At 34.5% G+C, this 16,977-nt stretch overlaps 1 protein-coding gene across 1 annotated transcript in view; it reads right to left on the bottom strand.

Annotated features, from left to right (window-relative positions):
• LOC136984818 (ribosomal protein S6 kinase alpha-5-like) overlaps nt 1–10,268 on the bottom strand; it is a 137,908-nt gene extending 127,640 nt beyond the window's left edge. Inside the window, exon 1 of the mRNA XM_067281961.1 lies at nt 9,925–10,268. Coding sequence (XP_067138062.1) covers nt 9,925–10,090 — 166 coding nt within the window. The 5' untranslated portion in view covers nt 10,091–10,268. The remainder of the gene's footprint in view (nt 1–9,924) is intronic.
• Nucleotides 10,269–16,977: the final 6,709 nt, after the last annotated feature.

Below are 16,977 nucleotides of genomic sequence, written 5' to 3'. Positions count from 1 at the left end.
GATTTATCCGGCCTGCTTCGCTTATAATAATTCGCACCACTTGGCAATTGGCGAGTCGCCTGCATTCCTGTTATATGGAATAGATCCCCGCATTCCAAATTTCGAACAACACGTCGATGAAAGCACGACTGACGAGCGTAGGACGTTTCTCATCACAAAACTTCGTGCTCTAAGGGAGTCGGCAGGGAAACGCGCTACCAAATTTAACGAGAAAAGAAGAGAATACGGGAGTAAGGGGCGAAAATTGGAGAAGTTTTTAGTAGGACAAAAGGTCTGGGTGAGAAAGAAGGGGGGGAAGAAAAATAAATTCGCGGATAAATACAAAGGACCCTTCCGCATCATTAGAGTCGTGAACCCGACTACGTATTGCGTAGAAGGGTGTAACTTCAAAGACAGGGAGACTGTCCATGTTGACCGTATAAAGATGTGCTACGGTGAACCGGTAGAAAAAACTAGGCGTGGGGAGAGAAAAAGGGGAGGAAAAAGGCAACCTAGCGATCATGAAATAGAGGATGAAGAGGAGGGTCAAGATGGGAGATGGAACAGGAGATTGAGGAGCAGTGATGTTAGGGTAAAGGGTGTTGGTAACGACGTTCCGCAGGGGAATAGCGCTGACGAAGGCATAAGCAAGCGACCGTACAACCTAAGGCATCGTGAGATTGACTTCCGTAGGCTACACTACGGTAGTTAATCGTCTCCGAGGGGAGATATGTAGCGCTTCGCCGCTATTAATTATATGTATATATTTATGTATTTTTTTTTCCATTCTTCTGTTTCGTGGATCGGGGATCTGGAGCGGTGAAGATACGAGAGAAAGGATTCGATAGCAGAGCAGCCGATCAGGAAGAAAAAAAAAAGGACAAGAACCAGCGAGAAGAATCTCATTTCGTAACTACGTGTCCCACGAAATACGGCGACGGTATCTACCATCTTGTAAATGTTTGTATAGTTTTTTTAAGGTTTAATCGCGTATTAGTTTTAGTCTCGCGATTAATTACTGTTGTAATCCTAGTGTTATTGTCATCCTTAATTTTGTTAAGAACGCTGTTTGCCTGTTTAAATCAGGCGATCATTTCCCCCTTTTTGTGTGTGTAATTAATAAACCTTTGTTTGTTTATCTATACGCTTCTACCGACTATTCATTTCCACTTCCTTTCATACCCGCAAACCACGTGCTTGCGGAGCAACATAACTAGTTATCATTTTAATTTCAGTAAAACAGATAGTTAATATAGCAACTCTTTTTTTAAAATGAGTTTTAATGAGTTTGCAATGCAACTAAATAAAAAAAAAAAAGATTTAAAATATACTAACATTTATGTAGAGCAAATTATGCAGAACAAAATTGGCAGCATTTGTTGGTTTAATTACCATATTACAATATCATTCTTGATATTCAAGATATACGCAGTTTACATCTGGAAGCCTGCCAATAAAAGTAATTACACCCAAGAGAGAACCAAACAAATGTAACTAGCTATCCCAAGTACCTTCAAACTATAGCACTTCGTATTACAGTAATTATCCAACCAAGTAAACAGTATCATAACATACTATAACAAACACTTTATTGTATAAATACACATCAATATGAAAATCTCTGTGAAGACTCCATTCTAACCTGTAATCAAATAATTTATTTTTCTTAATTTTTTGACTTTAAAATATAAATTTAAAAAGTATATCCAAACAATTAACGATTCATCTTTTGCCTAAAGTCAACAAGTGTCTTTAGAAACATGAAACGTATACACAGGTATGTATTATGAGGTACCAAAGAACTATTAGTTTTGTTTTGATTTTATTACCTTAATATTTAAAAATCAATGCTAATTCTTTGCACTATTCTAAAAACTAAAATTTATCAATAAAATAAGTAAAAGATTGAACTTGTAAACACAAACTCATCCTATTTTGGAAATTTTTGAGTCATATTTAAAATTAAATATGCTGTATATATTGCACATATTAAAAAGTTTGGAATATGATTTATTAGCCAATTTTTTAAAGTGAAATGTCAGAATTTCAGCTATCATCATTTGGTTAATGTTACCTATGGTTCCAAAATGGCGGCTCGTCTCTGATTCCAGGAAACGGTGGGGATGCACGTTCTAACCTAACCTAACCTATTCTAATAAATTACCATAATTACACTCAAACCTGTTTTTGTGCGGTCTTTTTTTTGCGATTTTTTACACGTGCAATGTGTTTTGTGCAATTATTTTTGTGCAGTAAACCAATTTGATTGAAATTCATATACCGCACACAAAAAATCACACAAAACAAATCGCACAAAAACAGGTTTGAGTGTATTACCAACAAAATTATTAGAATAGGTTAGGTTAGGTTAGAACGTGCGTCCCCACCGTTTTCTTTCTTCTATTTGCTGGAATCAGAGACGAGCCACCATTTTGGAACCATAGGTAACATTAACCTATCATTTATATATTATAACAATATGTTTAGTACAAAGTTTAATTTTGCCGGAGTATACTGTGTAGCAGTGATCACCTGCCATAAATGTGCATGAGTGAATGACCTACATTGACAACAAATCTCTCTCACTTAGCATTTTTTAATCCCTGTATGCAAAGACAAAAAACATTCATTTTAAACATTATTTCGGGATGGTATTCCAATTATTTGATTTTAAAAAGTTTTAATTACCTTTTATAAGTCCTTTATGCTAACAAAAATAAATAAAATTACTAAAATTATTTATTTATTTTAACTTAATAATACAAGTCTCAAAGGTTAAGTGCCATCACTAATCAAGCAGAATAGAAAAATCATTAAAACATATAAAGTAGTAGGAAACAAAACAAAAAAAAAAACAATTAAAAAAAACTAAGATGAAAGATTAATTAATTATATAATATTCTTTTTATTAAAGTTCTTGAATAAATGAAAGTTTATATAAAGTAATTTTTCAATATTTAACCCTAGAATACAAAGCATTGTCATTTCTATGATACGAGTTGGTCAATTCTTATTTTTCTCCTTGTTTTGCACTACCTTGCTGCTATTTTTAGTACCTTCCTACAATGTTGCTTGGATTGTGCGTAACACGTGCAGATTTTAGGAATTATTTGTTTGTGGGATAATTAAAACTTTGTGACTGTGTGTGTGTGGTGCCTAGAATAAGGAAAGTCGTGATTTTATTTCACGTGTATGTGAATTTTGTCTTTATATAGAGCACAATTCAATAGATCAGTCATTATCAAAGTGGGCAGTGCGTAAATGTAGGGCAGCAAAGGGGCATTGGAGGTAGGATCCTAACCAAATAGTGATTATAGGCAAGGTTTGAGTCGCTTACAAATCTTCCCTTTCCTCTATTAAAACAGGTAAGAAGAAACATTGCATTTAATGGTTTCCAGATGTGGAGAACAACATATGGTTAGGATACAATGTGAGGTTCATAGAAAAGTTTTTCTAAAAATATTTCCAAGATGTTCTCACACAAGGGAAAATTGGTTCGGCAGCATTGGGGTACAGTTGGGGGTAATGGATATAAGTTTATGGAACCAAGGGGACAGTGGCTCAAAAAAGTTCAGGAATCACTGATAAATACACTTTTTTTTAAATTCTTTAGTTTGTACTCATTATCGTAGACAAGTATTGTTAGAGCAAATGATCTCGATTTTGAGAAGAAAATTTTGCAATAGTTTGATGCAAGAGAAGAGATCTGAGAATGATGCAAGTACAGATGAGAAAGTTGAGGTCATTGTGATGACTGACAGAGACAAATATAAACTTGCTTCAATATATTGACAGCACCAATGATAGTGGATGCACAATACATCAACAGCAGCCTAAATTTAAGTGCAGAAAACTGGAGATCTCATGTTCTGAAGAGAATTTACGAAATGAAAGTAGAATGATTTAAAACTCTCTGTCTACTCCAGAAAATCCAAATACACTTACTCCTCCAAAAATGATTATTAGAGGAGCAAAACAATCATTGCTTCTCTGCACAACCTGCTAGTCAATCATCTCGTCACATTTCAAACAGAAATATTATTCATTTTACTCGGTTACATGTTGGACACACGAAGGAAATAAAGAGAAATGATTTCCTCATCCAAGTGAAGAGATAAGCAAACCACGAGTGAAGAGAAGAGGCTAGAATCACACGCCATGCAGATACAATTGCATCTCTTCATACAAAATATTTTACAAAAAAATCCTGTTATTTCCGAAAAGAATCTAACTTCTGGAAACAAAAGAATAATTTGTCGCATCTGCCCTTCAAGAAAAAAATGAATAACTACTACATATTATAGCCAGTGCAACAATGCATATCAAATCTAACATATTTCCATCATATGTTTATTATGTTTCATATCAGAATATTGACTGACGGTAACTAATTAATAAAATAAAGTCATAAAATTTATCGAGCTTCGTGTACCTATACTAATGATTTATGCTTTGTGATCGAGGATTAATGCGGAAGAGAAAAAAACGTGTAAAGAAAGTGTAGTTTGTAACATTTACTTGGTAGAATGGAAGATGAAAATAAGATTTATTTTTAGTAATAATGTTAGGAATTCTAAAATTTATGTGGAAAGAAAGAAGTAGAATGAATTTATATGCAAAAATCTGTTCAAAGTATGAAATGCATTTTAAATTCTGGAAGACTTAAGTGAACTCTGGGAATAGTTGTTCAGTAAGAAATAGACATTGGACAGGTCAGTGTTTAGTTTGTTTAGCAGAGAGGGAGAAGCAGCTGACCAGATAGCGATAGCATAGTCTACTAGTGATTGAATGTTTACAAAAAATAGCAAGCAAAGAATAGTTTTGGAGATAATAAATTTACAATTACTCCAAATTATTTCACAATGTATAGATATCTGTTCATTAAATTGTCTATTTGTAAATGAATCTAAGGTTACACAGAGGTCAACTATTTGTTGAATTTCATAATTGTCAGCATAAAATTTTATATTAAACAGTTTCATCACATGAAAATTTTATATTTTACCATTGATTGAAAGATTGATTTCGTTGAGTTCAGGGATTGATTTGTTTAGATCTTGTAAAGTTTTATAGCAGTTGTTAGTTCGATGTCATCTTCGTACGCAACAGTAAAAGAGGGAGAGAGAGAAAGAAAGAATTCTGTTAATGTAAACTATGAAAAAGAGAGTGCCGAAAATGAAGCCTTCTAGAGGGGAGAAATCTCACGATGTAAAATCAAATATTTTAATTTTGCATTTATGTAAAAGAAAACCATTATTTAACCGATTTAAAACGAAGTTATTAATACGAAAGTTATCGGAAAGAATTTTCAGTAGCAATCCGAGAATTACAAAATCAAACACTTTGATGACGTTGAGGTAAGCAGCTAATTAAGTTTTGTTTAGTTATAAAAATTTTTTTTCTTTTTATTAAAGACAACACGAATACTTATCTAGAATTAGCTATTTTAAAATTATGTACACAAATATGAAGAAATTATCAAATTCATATTATGTAAAAGTTTGCTTATAAACTAAATAATAAAAGATAAAACAGTCACATTGTTCAAACAGATCTGTTCTGCTCTCATTTAAATATTCTAACAAAGTTGTTTGTAAGAGCCAGACTCGTATGCACTTGCATTTATTCCTTCTTAAATCGCAACAGAAACACGGTTTGGGTCCAAGTATATCAATTAATGCTATCTGATAAAGCATATTTTATATGCAATTTTAAAAATGCAAATAAAATATGCATTTATGATTTTCAATTCATATTTTGCAGGTTTTACCTTTTTCAGGACTAAGTAAGTGCTTTATAAACTTTATAGCTATTTGCAAGTGCTATTTTTTTTTAATCATCTGCAGTCTACTTCTACTACCTGTGTAGTGAATCGTTTTTGTGTATGTATGGTTCCTGTGGGAATATCACACCACCACCTAATTACAGATGAGCTTGCAAATTTGAACATCTAATTCACATTATTTTAACCCAGTCATCCTGAAATATCTTGTCAACAATTGTATACATAGAAACAAATTCAATAATGTTTGATAGCATAGAAAAGTTATAAAGTTTTATTGAACACATAATTTTATTCGTAACCGACTTCACCGCGTACTTCCTTCGTCGGTGATATCCAAAGTGGTACTGCCAAGTCCAAGGGAATGGTACTAAAGAATGCCAGAAGACAAGGAAGCAATAGGAACGTTGGAAGACAGAAGACGAAAATTCATTTTGTACTCGTCGTATTCTAACAAAAAAATTTACTATTGAACTTCACGCAAACACAGTGAAGTCAATTTTGAGACATACGACTTTATATTTGTTAATAAACTACTTTAAGATACTTTTAGACAATTATTTTATTCTAATACATGTTTTTCAAATCACTTTGTCATCTATTGTTGCATGTTTATCCTCCCCCACTTGATGTAAACAGATGTTAGTGAGATTTGCTCGCAGACAAAAGTAGTTATGCATTTCAACTTACAAATTTTGGTGTAAACGACTGGCACTTTTAACATACATAATGCACACTTCAGGCATTATAATATGGCATTTTGCATATATCTGGTATTTTGGCATGCATGCTTATGTTCATATATTACAATTTTAAATGTATCTACATAAACCAAATGTTTTTGATATCTAAAAAAGTGGATAAAGATCGTTTTTAAATTTGAATTTGCAACAGTTTGATTTATAAGTGAAAATCTTTTTATTTATTCATAATTAATTATGAAAAACATTGACATTATCTTCAATTAAGAAGATCACACACAATTCGCAATGATTTTAAATAGAGAAAAATACCCTAATATTAAGTTTACACACACAACATTTTTGTTTAACATAAACACAGACCAATTTGGAGTAATACTTTTATTTTAGACTCCATCTTGAAATGGGATAAGTTTGATCTGTTGTAGCGAAAACGTTCTAATGGAAAATATACAAGATAAAAAGTTGAAGTATGTTTGAGTTCCAAACATGACCGATTATATAAATCAGTAATAGCATAAGCAGTAAGTTATATACTTCCTATGCAACACAATCCTTGTTTCTGAATAACTATTTGACTATTGTCTTTGGTTTAAAAACTATGGCTGAGATGCTGATAGAAACAGATATAAATCACTAAAAGTAAAAACTGTAAATATGGAAATTCAGACACTAATAAAACCTTTAAAACAGCAAAAACCACTTAATTACAAACATTTTTGGCCATTTTTTAAAGCCCAACCCGAGGATGGTCTTTAAAAATGACTGACAGCATTCGTAATTGAATTGTTTTTACTGTTTTAAAGGTTTTATGAGTATCTAATTATCTAGAAATATAAATCACAGCTTAATTCTAGCCTTCATTTCTGTAATTATCCTTTCTATTCACATTATATAAACTTAAACTCTAAAGCACTGTTTGCAACTAGACTATCAATCTTTTCAATCATTTACAGTTTAACTGATTCTGTAATTCAATGCATATAATCCACGACAACTTATAATGCAATGGATGTATTATATTCCATTAAAAAAATGGCTAAAATTGAAATAAAATCATCACATAATCTGAACCAGCTTACTCACACCTGCAAAGTGGCCACTGAAAACTGACAGTTTCTATTTGAGCCAGTAACGACCATAAAGACGATCTTAGTAAGTTTGAACAAAGAAAAAAGCTGTTTCGTCAGTTCATAACTGCGAGTTAAAATCGGCGGATAACGCACACATTTTCAATTTGATTTCTGCACGTTATCCTTACAAAATGACAATTTTTTATCGTACGCAGCTTACATAGTTATAAAGTAATATATAAGCATGAAAAAAAGTTAAACTCGTAAAGACTAAACTCATTTCCGAAAGTGATTTGTATAATGCTAATTGAAGATTATCTATAAAATAATATATTTTTAAGTGCTTTTGAACTGATACATCCCTATGATTTATCAATATCAGTATCATAACATAAAACAATACTTTATCGAACTTTTATCAGTCACACTGGCATGATTGTAGACAACATAATAATAAAACAGGAATTGATAGGATGCTAATTATGTAAACAAATGGAAAACTAGATTCTACTGTAAAATTTTCACTTCCTTTTAAGCTATTAATCAAAACGTACAGTGATATTGAAACTAATAATTTTACAGAACCCTAACAAAGATGATAAACATTTAAAAGAGGTTAAAAAAATAAATCGTGTTTAAAATACTACAAATACATTTAAATAAAACTTAAATATGCTTCCCTTAATCCAATAGTCATTTAATGTAATTTCTACTTATGAATATTTATCACATACGAGAGTAATAAAATAATAATTAAAGATGGTATTTATAACATCCATGACAACCATTTAAGCTAATAATAACTGCCAGCTTATTTACATTTATACAAATCAGCAAAAAGTACATATAGTGGGTTTCTTCACTCCACCGAGTGTGACTCGTCCGGTCACAGATAACTCGTCTCCCTTATACGATTAACTCGTACGAAAGTTTAGCGGATTAAAGTGGCACAAATAAGGCCGTACGTCTCGTTCCCGTCGATTTAAAGCACCGTCAGAAGTATAAAAGCACATATCCACATTTAAAACAAATGGTATCACACGTAAAAAAACTCCAAAGACGTTTTGAAATTAAAGACCCAAAGTTACGTTATTGAGTATCCAAAAAGTATAACGAGAAACGACTTCAAATTCTTATTTAATTGAAAATCTTTTGTACTGTCCTAAAGGAACATCACATTCTCTCCACACTTAGAAAACGACAACGCCGTAATAAACAACTAATGACATATTTTACTCGTCACCATTACCAAACACGCCGACTAGGCCGTAGCCTAGGATGCACCGATTCTGGGGGCACATAACTTTTCGTTTAACCCTAAATTGGGCACCATTCGACACAATTAATATTCTTTTCGAGTAAAAGTAATCTCTCGTAGAACAAAACAGTTCGAGTAAATATGTCGGCAGCAGAAATACGTCGGAAGCACCGCACGATCTATTCGTACGCGGAACATCGAGACAAATATAGCGCTCGAGAGAAACCCCGTCGATTCATTTATATTCGTAAACATTCCGCTTACGACAGTTACATTAATATAAGAAACCGTTCGTGCGTTACGTATCGATCCCAATTGTTCGTCGGCAACTTTTAACATCCTTTACAAGTAGTAAATAAAAGCACTTTAACACGAAATTTACTTAAAATCATTTTATACAAGATGTAATTTATCTTATACTGGCAAAAATTCTACAGTTTATCACCAGGCGCCTCTTTGCTACTCACAAATTTAGGGAAGAATCATTCAAAACTTTCAAAAGCTTATTAATTTTAATAATCAAAAGCGTAACTTTATTTAAAATTTACGTTCCGACGATTAAAAAAATGGCGTTTTAACGAGTAATCTATCGAGTGAGGTGACGAAATCGGGTATTAAACTAAATCGAATCGTACAACGTGCAAGTGTCAATAGAAATTAAAGATAGGTGCCGAAAGGAAAAATGATTCCGTAAAAAAGTAAAATTAAAAATAGACTTCACTAACAAGGAAAAACAAAAATGAAAGGAGTGCAACAGAGTCAAAGTCAAAGCAAACTCGCACTTCCTCCTCTTTTAATCGCCTACACATCTGTTTGATTAATCAGTAGCGTATTGGAGTAGACGAAACACATTTAATAAAGTAAATTCTATGATATCCGACGGATGCCGTTTCATTCTAAAGCGTAGAGATTACGAGTAGCGAAAGAAACCGTTTTAATTACGGAATGGCGGGAGTGTCGCGCCGCACGGCGCGTCGCGGCGCGAAGAAAACACGCGAACGTCTTGTCAACGAGAGTTACGGGGATTGGTCGACGGCGCGCGACCTTGAGAGATGGGTTTTTATCCCTCCCCGAACGAGCACGGCTTCGATCTTTTAAATCCCTATTGTTAGTAATAGACGAACGACTTACCATTTTTAAGTTCGTGTGTGATGGTGCGTGCGCTGTCGGTGGGTCCTTCGCCCACCGATGACGACGACGCCATGGTATCGACTCGTCGTCTCGTCGATTCCGCTTCACCATCGAGCTCCGTGTTTAAACTTGGTCCAGGATCCGTCGGCTCGACGAGCTCTGCCATCGAGACTAGACGGACGAGGCGGGGAGGGAGGAAAGAACGGGGAGACGAGTCGAAAAAATCGCTTTGGCGATTGTTACGCGCGCGCGATGCGAAGTCGCGTCGTTCCTCCGACACTTACGACCAAACTCGAGTAACTGGAAAATGCGTGTAACGCGTTTAGTCATCGTCGACTGTGGTAGTTCGAGTTGTGTCCGACTCCAACCGAACTGATTAACGCGGCTCGGTTATGTTTATAATATTTTTAAAACTTAAAATCTCGTTGATTTTCCTGCTTTCGACACGTGCTGCCAGTGAATCTTCCGTGATTGACAGTTTAAATCTCCTTTCCACCTTTGCAAATTCCTCTTCCTGGTACGCACCCACCCGCAGTTTTCGTCCTTGAAACTCATTTTAACAAAGCTTTCCGGATTACTGTGTTTTTTTTTTTCTAAATATTTCAAACACTAACACTTTAAAAACACCGGGTTTTATTAAACACCAGCTACAGAACCCTTTAAAAAACTAAAAGAAGGGGGGGGGAAACTGAAGTTCCTGTTTCTGGCGTGTTGCTGCTTGACTTTGTGACCGATTCGTGTCTTGTTTTAAGTCACGATATTAAATTTTCCCAAATTCTAGGAATTTTTTTTTTTTATATTCGAAAAATGAAAAAAAATGGTGTAAATTGGGAGTAAAGTTATTAAATATTTCGTTACCGCTAATTGTTTGCGAAAATATTACTAGGAAATATTTTGATTGGTGTAAACGAAATTTCCAAGGACAAAATAACAATCATGGTTACGGTAAAGTTTTCTTTGTAAAAATACAATTCTGTATACGGTTGTTATCGTTTAGGTTCTCGTTGGCTACCGATCAAAAACGTTTTAATTGTTATGTACTGTACTTTCAGATTAAGATTTTAGAGGCCCTTTAAGCATTGTGGCTGATGTGGATAAATGTTGGGGATGGCCAATCACAGTAATTTTCAATGATTACACAAAATTAGGCGTGTTTGTTCTGTCCAGTACTCATTCCTATTTTAATTTTTGTAGTATGGTACAAAAGAAAAATGAAAAAAGAAAATACGTTGAAACCCCTCCCAATCTTCTACTAAAATATTGGGAGAGATGGCCCCTCTGTCTTGTATGGGTCAATACTCATGCTGTTAAGTATTGACTGTAGTTTTTACAAAAGGGCCCCCACTAAACCTGAAGTCAATTAAACCAAAATTGATTTTTTTCATCAAAACCAGTTTGCCCACCTCTCGTAGTATAAGTCTCCGTAATTAAAAAAGTCGAAATAAAATCGGCCACAAAATAAGATTCTCTGTAAACTCTTCCGGGGACTATCGGAATCGTAAACTGTTTTTCTGTCGATTAATTAGTCGATTGTCAAGCATAAATAAGCGCGCCTCGGTATCGTAATGTGGGAAACGATGTCCGAACGACTCTATCCGTAAAAAATTGTGGAGTGTCGGAGGAGATTTGAACCGAGTTTTCTTGTAGTGATATGCTAACGTCGTGCCACCTGGCCGTATTTTCTTTAGGACAAATTCTTTGCATAAGTTTGGAATTAAAAAATCTTTCTGGGGGTGTAAATCTAGTTCGCCTCCTCGTGGTGCACCCCAGATAACGTCTACTCGTGAACTAAATGAACTAGCAACTTTTGGCGTCCAAATAATCCATAGGATCTCCTGGACAATACACATCTTTTCAACCTTTTCAATTGAACTTTTCAATTAAACTACATATGTCTCCTCATTACAAAGGTCCTTATAAGGGCCCTAGTACCAAAGACCTTGGATCTCAAATTAAAATATGTCAAATTAATATTGAAGGCATTAGTCGAGCAAAATGCCAATACTTACATAGAATTCTAAAGGATAACAAAATTAACGTAGGTTTAATTCGAGAGACTTGTACCGAGAACGAATACCAACTCCAAACAAGAGGTGTGATTTCTGGTTTTGAACTAATTGGTTCAACCTACCACAAACGTACGGCACTGCAACATATGCCCTAGTGACATTGAGGATGTCCTGTTTTGCAAAGCAACCGCCGACGATAACATTCGTGTGGTCGCTATACGGGTCGGCCAAATTACGATCGGCAATATCTATAAACCTCCGGCTACAATTTGGCCACGACACGTCATACCACAATTACCTCATCCTGCTGTCTACTTGGGAGACTTCAACAGCCACCGTGAATGCTGGAAAAACCTGACACTGATCAAAATGGTGACATGGTAATTAAATGGGCAGAGGAAAATAATCTTTATCTTCTGTTTGATGCTAAAGATCGATGCACCTTTAAATCCGGCGCTTGGGGTCGTGAATATAACCCCGATTTGTGCTTTGTGTCTTCGGATAAAAGTAGACAACCGTTACCAGCTACACACACAGTTTTAAATCAGTTCCAGCATAGCCAGCACCGTTCAATAATTATCGGAATTGGACTTAGTATTCCTATAGTAAATAGTATACCATGCGCAAGATAGAATTTTAATAAGGCTAACTGGACTTTGTTCTCAGAAGATCTTGACAAATGTTTGGGGTGGATCCCACCTACATCCAACAACTTTAAAAGGTTTGTTGGAGCACTGTTTAGTGTAGCCAAAAAATGTAAACCTAGAGGATATCGCAAGATTTATATCCCTGGATGGAGTGAAAAAAGTGAATTACTGTATAGGAAGTTACTAGAATCTGGCGATCTTGAAATAGGAGATGAACTATTATGTAGCTTAGATGATGCCAGGTGCCTTAGATGGATAAACACTGTACAAAATTTGGATTTTATGAAGTCAAGTAGGAAGGCGTGGTTCCTGCTTAGAAGATTGGGAGGAGCAAACCAGGTAGAGAAACCTTGATTACTCCAAATAGTATTGCAGAACACATACTAAATATATCTAGAGTTCCTAGAGATCGAGAATTCACAATTAAGATTAAAAAAGAGCTTACATCCATCAAAGCTAAATGTATAAATGATACAGCGTATTCACTACCCTTTGTTACCAAAGAAATCTCTGCTGCTTTTAAACAAATAAAAGCTGGTAAAGCCCCTGGAAATAATGGTGTCCATCCTGAATTCCTGTTACACAGCAGCAAGTACACTAAGCAATGGTTGGCTCGCTTCTTTACTGACATCCTACAGAAAGGTAATATTCCTTTTGCTATGAAACAAGCTAAAATCATACTATCTTGAAACCTGGATAACCTAATGATAGACCAGAGAGTTATCGACCTATTTCACTCTTGAGTGTGATGTATAAGCTTTTAGAGAGACTTCTTTACAACAGATTAAGCAATACAATTTTTGAGAACATTCCAGTAGAGCAAGCTAGTTTTCGACCGAATAGGAGCTGTATAGACCGGGTACTAGCCTTTACTACTTTTGTAGAGGCTGGATACCAAAAGCAATTAAAAACATCTGCGGTATATGTCGGTCTTACTGCAGCATATGATCCAGTGAATAGATTAGGCCATGTCTGGTGGCATGGCTTAATCTATAAACTGCTCCGAGTAATACCCTGCTTAAAAATAGTTAAAATAATTGATTAGATGTTAAATAACCAACCCTTTCAAGTTATCATGGGAAATTTGAGAAGTAGGATAAAAAAACTAAATTATGGCCTATCTCAGGGTTCTGTCCTGGCACCACTGCTTTTTAGTCTTTACGTGGCTAACTTGCCTCAAAGGCAAGGACATTTGAATATGCAGACGATTGGGTGATTGCCACGAGACATAAAGACCTTGCAATTACAGAGAAGATCCTGACAGAGGATTTATCTACCTTAGGACAATATTTTCGCCGGTGGAGACTTCAATTGAGTAAGACAAAAACTGAAGCTACATGCTTTCACCTTAATAACAAACTGGCAAATGAAGAATTAAAGGTTTGTTTTGAAAATAATTTACTGAAATATAATAAGAACCTGAAATATCTTGGTGTCACTTTCGATAACTTTATCATTTAACACACATCTGATGAATCTTGCTGTCAAGGTTAATACCAGAAATAACATTCTCCAAAGGTTATGTGGAACTATATGAAGCTCTTTGCTGTCCACCTTATGGATCTCTGCTCTTGGCTTGGTTTTCTCTGCAGCGGAATACTGTGCACCAGTATGGATGAACAGTACTCACGTTAAAAAACTGGATGTCCAACTAAATAATACCCTATGTATCGTAACAGACACTCTTAAATCCACTCCTATTTATTGGTTACCTATTTTGAGCCATATCCCTCCGTCTGTACTCCAAAGGGATGGCGCTCTGCTTGGGGAATATGGGAAAATACTGTCCAGTCCACAACTTCCGATTCATCAGGATATTGATAACCTCAGCATAAATCGACTTAAATCAAGACACCCCCCTCTCTCTTAAGAGCTAAATCCTTGCATTCCAATAATTTCAACCTTACTGAATCATGGAAAAAGCTTTGGGCCGACGTCTCTCCGGTGGACAGTCGACAACTTCCTTGTATCACAAAGCGACCACCTGGATTTGAATTATCCAGAAATCTTTGGAGTGTGTTAAATAGAATTCAGACCAAACACAGGTTATGTAGGGACAGTATTTTTAGGTGGGGAAAAGTCGCATCCCCACAGTGTGATTGCGGTGATGAAAGACAGACTATACATCATATCTTGGAAGATTGTCCAATAAGATCTTTTCCAGGACAACAGAGTGACTGAAAGTGCTCTAAACTATATTTCTAACATTTATGATCTTTTTTCCCTCTGTTCTTTTTACTAATTAGATGTGTAGCCATACACTAAATAAATAAATTTTTGATATCAGATAAGGTTCTTTTTATACATTGCCGATTTGCATACTACACATGCTTACAAAAGTTAATTTTTCCTAATTCGTGTCTGTACCGACATCCGTTTATAAAAATATAATGGAATACTACATAATATTTTAGTCATATTTAAACCCTAAATTAGTGGGATGCATGCAGTTCCATTCATTATTCACATCTCACAATGAAATAATGCAAATGAATCTCTAGTTGGGAAGTATCGAGATAAAGGTTCAGATTTAACACAAGAACCCCCAAAACTCAAAATCAACTGAAACAAAACAGAAAAAAATGTATCAATAACTAAGTATAACCATAAATAAAAATTTCTCGTTTGCTATCTCACAAACAGGTTAATATAATACTTGTAACATTTAACAAAATTGGAGTGTTCGACGTGATCTCGATTTTCTAACACTCCAATACAGTTCGATAAGCCTCGAACATCTCGATTGGTAGTTTAGGTAATTATTTAAATCATTAAATGCAGTTATAATAAATTCTCTTTTACCGATTCCTCGAATATCACAAATTCGAAGTTCACTTATTGTGAAAGTCGCCAGTATTTGTGTTCTTTGTTTTGAAGAGAGAGAAGTTTATATAATAAAACTGTTATAAAACTATTTTTCTGGAGCTTCTTCAAACACATTCTGAAGAAAATAGCAGAAAAATTAGTGTTGTATTGAGTGATATTGATATTGTACTGTACCTTACACTGCATCAGATGGTGTTTCAATATCCAGAGCTAGTATCAACATTCTCTTCATCTTCCTATTCGCACGTATCAGTTTCTAAAGCTTATTTTTTTACGAACATGCATTAAAGCTGTTATGTTATCTTAAAAAGAGGAAGAATTTCTACTTCAGGCTGAAAACTGCTTCTGATTGAAATGATGATGATCTGTGTTCAAGTGTGTTTCTCCATCCTTCCCTATCTTGAACCATTTGTATCATTACTTATAGTTCAAGATTTCTGTAGTTAAAGGACAATTTACACATTAATGAAATCTTAAGTTTTCTAAATTTGTAGACAATATGCCATAATCTTGAAGTGAGGAAACTTTTTAATTGTATTTGATGTATACAATAAAAAGCATTTTGGAATTATACAGTAGTACAATCTCGGTAATCCAGCCGTTTGCTTGTTCGACACATCCAGTAATCCAACACTAGCGGGTATTACCGTTACTAGTACTGTTGTCGTAGATAAGCTTCTCACTAAACACTGCATGATACCGAACCAAAATTTTGTCACAATATTAAAGATTGTTCACATTGTCATCTTAGGATACTCAAAATAGGTATAGTATCTTACAATAATAATACAGTATATATATATATAAAAACTAGTCCTCTAAAATTTCCACTAAATATAGTGAGAAACCACAAACTTATCATCATCAATTACAGCAATGGTAGTTAGATGATAAAATAGAAGACAAGTGAAAATTAAAGGACTGACAATTAATTTGAGAAATCTAGAATACAGTAACATACAATCGCTCTCCTTTCATATTTTATTAATGTTCTGTATATGTTTATGTATTATTAAATGTACCAATATCATGCAAATCAATGTTTTCTTCCCAAATGATTAAACTATCAAATTCGTCTAACTTCCAATAATCTGGCAATCTTTGCTATCTGACACATTCGGCTCCGTATACGTCGGATTGCCGAGATCGTACTATATTATGTCGGAAATAGCGTCGCTAATAACAAATACGATAATTCCATGTTAAAAAAGCGTTAGCAAAACTGATAAGTGTTTACAGGAAATAATTTTCGATATCTTAATATACTAAGCTTAATTTTGGCATTATAATTTTGATAGGCAATTATTAGTACCACACTTTCAGAATCAACACTCAAAGTGGAGGTCAGGTGCTGCAGATACCCTTTCTTTATAACAGCTAGCTAATTTGTCAAGGTAATAAGGAACGGTTATCCAATCTTAGGGTTGCAACGAAGTAACTGACGACAATAAAAGTTATATTTGCTAAAAGTACAAGTTAAGTATAAAATAACGACATTTAGTTCCTGTAATCGGAGCCTTATTTACGGAAATATGCGGTAATAGAAACTTCCATACTTTTCATTATAACAA

Source organism: Centruroides vittatus, unplaced genomic scaffold, assembly GCF_030686945.1.
Source record: "Centruroides vittatus isolate TY-2023 unplaced genomic scaffold, ASM3068694v2 contig_93, whole genome shotgun sequence".
Lineage (NCBI taxonomy): Eukaryota > Metazoa > Arthropoda > Arachnida > Scorpiones > Buthidae > Centruroides > Centruroides vittatus.
The sequence above is the reverse complement of the archived record's forward strand: the minus strand, read 5'-3'. Positions and strand labels throughout refer to the sequence as shown.